This window comes from Octodon degus, unplaced genomic scaffold (genome assembly GCF_000260255.1).
Source record: "Octodon degus isolate 3935 unplaced genomic scaffold, OctDeg1.0 scaffold00225, whole genome shotgun sequence".
Lineage (NCBI taxonomy): Eukaryota > Metazoa > Chordata > Mammalia > Rodentia > Octodontidae > Octodon > Octodon degus.
The window spans coordinates 106,480-110,835 of NW_004524801.1; the positions used below are offsets into that span (position 1 = coordinate 106,480).

Genomic DNA, 4,356 nt, shown 5'->3' on the forward strand with positions numbered 1-4,356 from the left:
GGCACTGAGGCAGGTGTCACACATGTCAGAAGATGTATGTGGGCAGACTGCAGCTCAGGGAAATGGCCCAGCCTCTGGGGCAGAAGTTTCAAGAAGTATTGTGCTTTCACAAAACTCAGTTTCCTCGATTGAAAGTGGGGGAAGAAGGCAGAATTCAGACTGAGGGACGGCAGAGGGCAATTGCTCTCTAACCCTGCAGGTCTTCAATTTTGTGGCTGTAGGCACCAACCCAGACAAGAAAAGAAGAGATCTCTAGTTTTCGTGCAGGCAAAAGGGGAGAAATCACAACATGGAAAAGTTCTACACAGAAGATAAAGAAAAACCAGAAAATGAGGGCAAAGCAGAAGACAAAATAGAGACTCAAGATGAAGGAAAACCAGAAGAGACAGCAAAACTAGACTTGGAGGGGAAGTTAGCCCATGAGGGAAAGCTGGAAGGGGAAAGACAGCCAGGTGTGGAGGTACAAGGGGAAAATGAGGGCAAGCTACAAATACAGGGCAAGTCCAAGAATGAGGGCAAGCCCCAGGGTGAGAGCACAGCAGCGTCCCAGGTACAGTCAACTAGTGAGCAGCAGCCCACCGGAAAGTACCCTGTGGAAGATTATGTGCCCTGGAAAGCAAAAAGAAAAACTGATAGGGCGACTGAAGACTCCCCCAGGGACTCTCAGGAGAATCTACAGGCCAGGCATTTGAGCAGTGGGGAGGTGATGGCACAGTGTGCGGATATGTCAAGGGCTCAGGAAGAACTGAGGAAAAAACAGAGGATGAGTAATTTTCACTGGATGCAAAGAGAGCTGCTGGATTCATACCCGCCAAGGGTCCCAAAAGGTGTAAGGGCAGTGAGGGGTGGAGGGAGGGGTCAGAAGAACTTAGAAGATCATCCTTATGTTTAATGGCTTTGACCTTGAATGATTATTTCTCTGATAAAAATATTGCCAGCTCTGCTTTTCCAGGCAGGCATTTGCCTGGTTAGATGCTTTAACCTTATGCTGATTCTTTCCTCTTGTTACCAGCAGCCTTTCGACCTAAGTACAACGTTGTCTTTTACTACTGGATTTTCACCTGTGTGTGTGAAGATGTTCATGGTACCTTATAAAATAACAATAAAAGACAGTTTTCAGAACCACAAAAAAAAAAAGAAAGTGGGAATGATAACCATTTTTGAAGATACCATGTGATATGTAGAGCAATAACTATAATAAATAAATATTGTTACATTTTCAGGTATAAAGTTTCCTTGATTTAAAGTTTTTAAAAATTTCTCAACTGCTTTTAGGTTTTGATTTAAATACTTTGCTTTAACTCCTAACAAATTTTGTAATTTGTGGACAAAAGCTTAGAGTCATAAGATAAAGTGTGGTGACTTAATAACACATGTTCTGGTGGCCTTTATTCCCATGGCCATCTGGCTTCATAAGTACACTCTCTACCTTCTAGGAAAACTAGATTCAGAAGTCCCCAGGACGAGCTGAGATTGCTCCTGCATCTTCTGTCATCTACCACGTGGGATGAGATGTTTTAGGACCCCTCCTTCTTAAAATAAAAGCTCCATTTGTATGTAATTACCAGGCTATGGTGCCCACCCATTTAGAATACACGATTCAGTGGCTTTCAGTGTGGTCACAGAGGTGGGCAGCCGTTACCGCAAACAATTTTAGAACAGTTTCATCACACTAGAAAGGAAGCGCAGCCTCACGAGATGTCACTCCACACTTGCCTCAGACTCCTCCACTAGTTCATGTTCTGTCTATGGATTCACATCCTTGGCACACTTTCTTATAAATATAATCATACAACAGGGGGTCTTCAGGGACCGGATTCTGTTTCTTAACGTGATCTTTCCAAGGTCTGCGTACATTGCAGCATGCATCAGTACTGCATTCCTCTTTGCTGCAAATACCATTCAGCTGTATGGGTAGATGCCACATTATTTGCCTACTCAATCCTGGATGAACATTTGGGTGGTCCCCACTTCTGGACTGAGATTTCTTGGTTGTATGCTAACTCTGTTTGACTTTTTTGAGGAACTGCCAGACTGTTTTCCAATGCAGCTGTATCATTTTATGTTCCCGCCAGCAGTGTATGAGAAGTCCAATTTCTCCACATTGGTAGGAGGCTTCTTAAGCAACCTAAAGAATAAGTCAGCTACAGAAAAGTGGGAAATTCAGCATGCCCACCTCTTTCCTGGAGAGCAGTACAAATTGGTAAAAATCCAACTTCTCTTTTATCTATACAACTAGAAACAGAAGCATTTCAGTTTGAGCAAAACCCTTCCCCTAAATTGAGGGGACTTCAGGCAAAGCTGTGCCTTTCCTTGAGATTCCATTTTCTTTCCTAGAAATGAAGGTAGAAAAGAAGTCCCTTATTTTAGTTACAAATAACAAGGTTTCAGTAAATGACAGACTGCATAACAATGACAGACTGAGGAAGGGTCTCAGGCATCATATCACTTCAATACTTGTAAGTCTGAGGCAGGAGGATCATGAGTTTATGGTCAACCTAGGCAGCTGAGCAAGACTCTATCTCCAAATGCAAGACTTTAAAAGAGCTACAGGTTTAGCTCAGTGTGTAGGCCTTGGCTCTACTCTTCTGTACTGCAGGAAATCCCATCATATCACTAGCAACACTGTAGGCTAAGTGCACCATAAAATGCTCACACAGTGTCAAAAGTGATCCATTCCACAGAATTTACCCCTATCATTCAGCAATGCATGCCTATAACTACGAGGTCCAACACTAAAAACCATGAGAAAATGATAAATATGGATTCAAAGCTAAGAACTTAAGACATATAACCAAGTTTTATAAGAAATATAACCAAATCTTTTTCAAACATACCTGAGGAATTTAGGAAGCTCCTTGATTCCAAGAGGAGAGGTCTTCCTTGACCATTTTCCAAGCATAAGAAAGCAATGGTCAGCTGAAGTAATCTAGGGAGCCAAGACGGCTGTGACCAAAGGCTCTGCCAAATGCCTGGAATTCAGCCATGCTTTCAACTGGCTTGAACAGATGGGCACAGAAGCAAAATAAAATTGCACTCCAAACTTTTCAGCTCAAATGATCGGGTCATGCAGCAGCCTACTGCAGCTTTGGAGAGAGCTATCAGTAATAGAAAAAATGGACTTATGGCGTCATGCTAAGACCTGCATACTTTGAATATTTTCTTTATTTTCTGATATGTGGCCTGTTCCATCTTGACCTGGAACTCCTGGGCTCAAGTGGTCCTCTTGTCTTAGCCTCTCAAGGTACTGTGACTACAGGTGGCCACCACTGGCACTTACACTTTGAATCTCACGTCTGCTTATGTTGAATTAACAGGGTTCCCATGAAGAATTCTTTTGAACATAAAGTACTGTTCTGTTGGTCATAAGCAAAAAATTGTTATGGTACAGGGTGACTAACAGATTGTTGCAACTATTTTTCCTACAATCAGCTACAAGGGACGTGGGGTGAGGTAGGTATTCTTTTATGTGTTTCCTCCCTTGTGCAATCCAAAATGAAATAAGGTAGAATAATAAAATCAACTGTGCCACTATGGAAGGAAACAATTCCACTATAAATAAGGTTTATTACTGCATCTAAGAAGAAAAAAAGAAAACTGGAGTATGTGTCTCTTCCTTTCCAAAACTGAACGATAATCAAAAGCAAACAGGCTCAAAAACACAACAGAGATAAAATTGGAATTTGTAGTTCTGGCCAACAGGCATGTGGAGCAGAGCAGCAATCACACATCAGTGCAAGGGAACAAGCACTATTGTACTTGGGGTGCCTCTGAGAAGCTCACACCTTACGTAGAGTCCTCAAGCCTTCTGCAGTGGGGACCTGCAGTAGCCAAGGGTCTTCAGTGCATGAGGCTGCCCCAATGGGAAGGAAGGCATGAAATTAAGTAGTCTGCTGATAGCCAGCCAATAGCACCACGGAGTCCAGAAGGTCTCTGAGACTCTGGCCGTGTGGCATGTTCTTTGAGAAGTGGGGCCATTGCTCTTTAACTTTTCTCATCCATGGACCCTTGTGAGACACAGCAAGCTGTTTCCAAAGAAAGTTCTGGAATGGGATGTCTATTCCATATAAGTTGGTGTCCAAGGTTAACCCACACCTCTGTGCCTTTGGACAGTGGAGTGAACCTCAATGTCATTCAGGTATTCTGACCATTTGGTTGTATTGCCTAAGTAACCATGGTGGTGTTTGGGCACCTCCTTGCTAACTTCCTTTTCATGCATCTCATCTTGGAAACTTGGATATGTGATCCCCAATGCTGGATCACCAATTGGTGACCCTGGGGTCACCAATTCTCCCATAGGTCCTTTTCCCCCTAGCTCTTGCAGCTCCCTTACTCCTCATCCCTGTCATGCTGTAT

General features: G+C 43.1%; 1 protein-coding gene across 1 annotated transcript; it reads left to right on the plus strand.

Moving 5' to 3' along the window:
- The first annotated feature begins 289 nt into the window (after positions 1–289).
- LOC101573830 (transcription elongation factor A protein-like 5) lies at positions 290–892 on the plus strand. Its single transcript, XM_004645327.2, has one exon. It carries the CDS (start codon positions 290–292, stop codon positions 890–892), a length of 603 nt encoding a protein of 200 aa, XP_004645384.1.
- Positions 893–4,356: the final 3,464 nt, after the last annotated feature.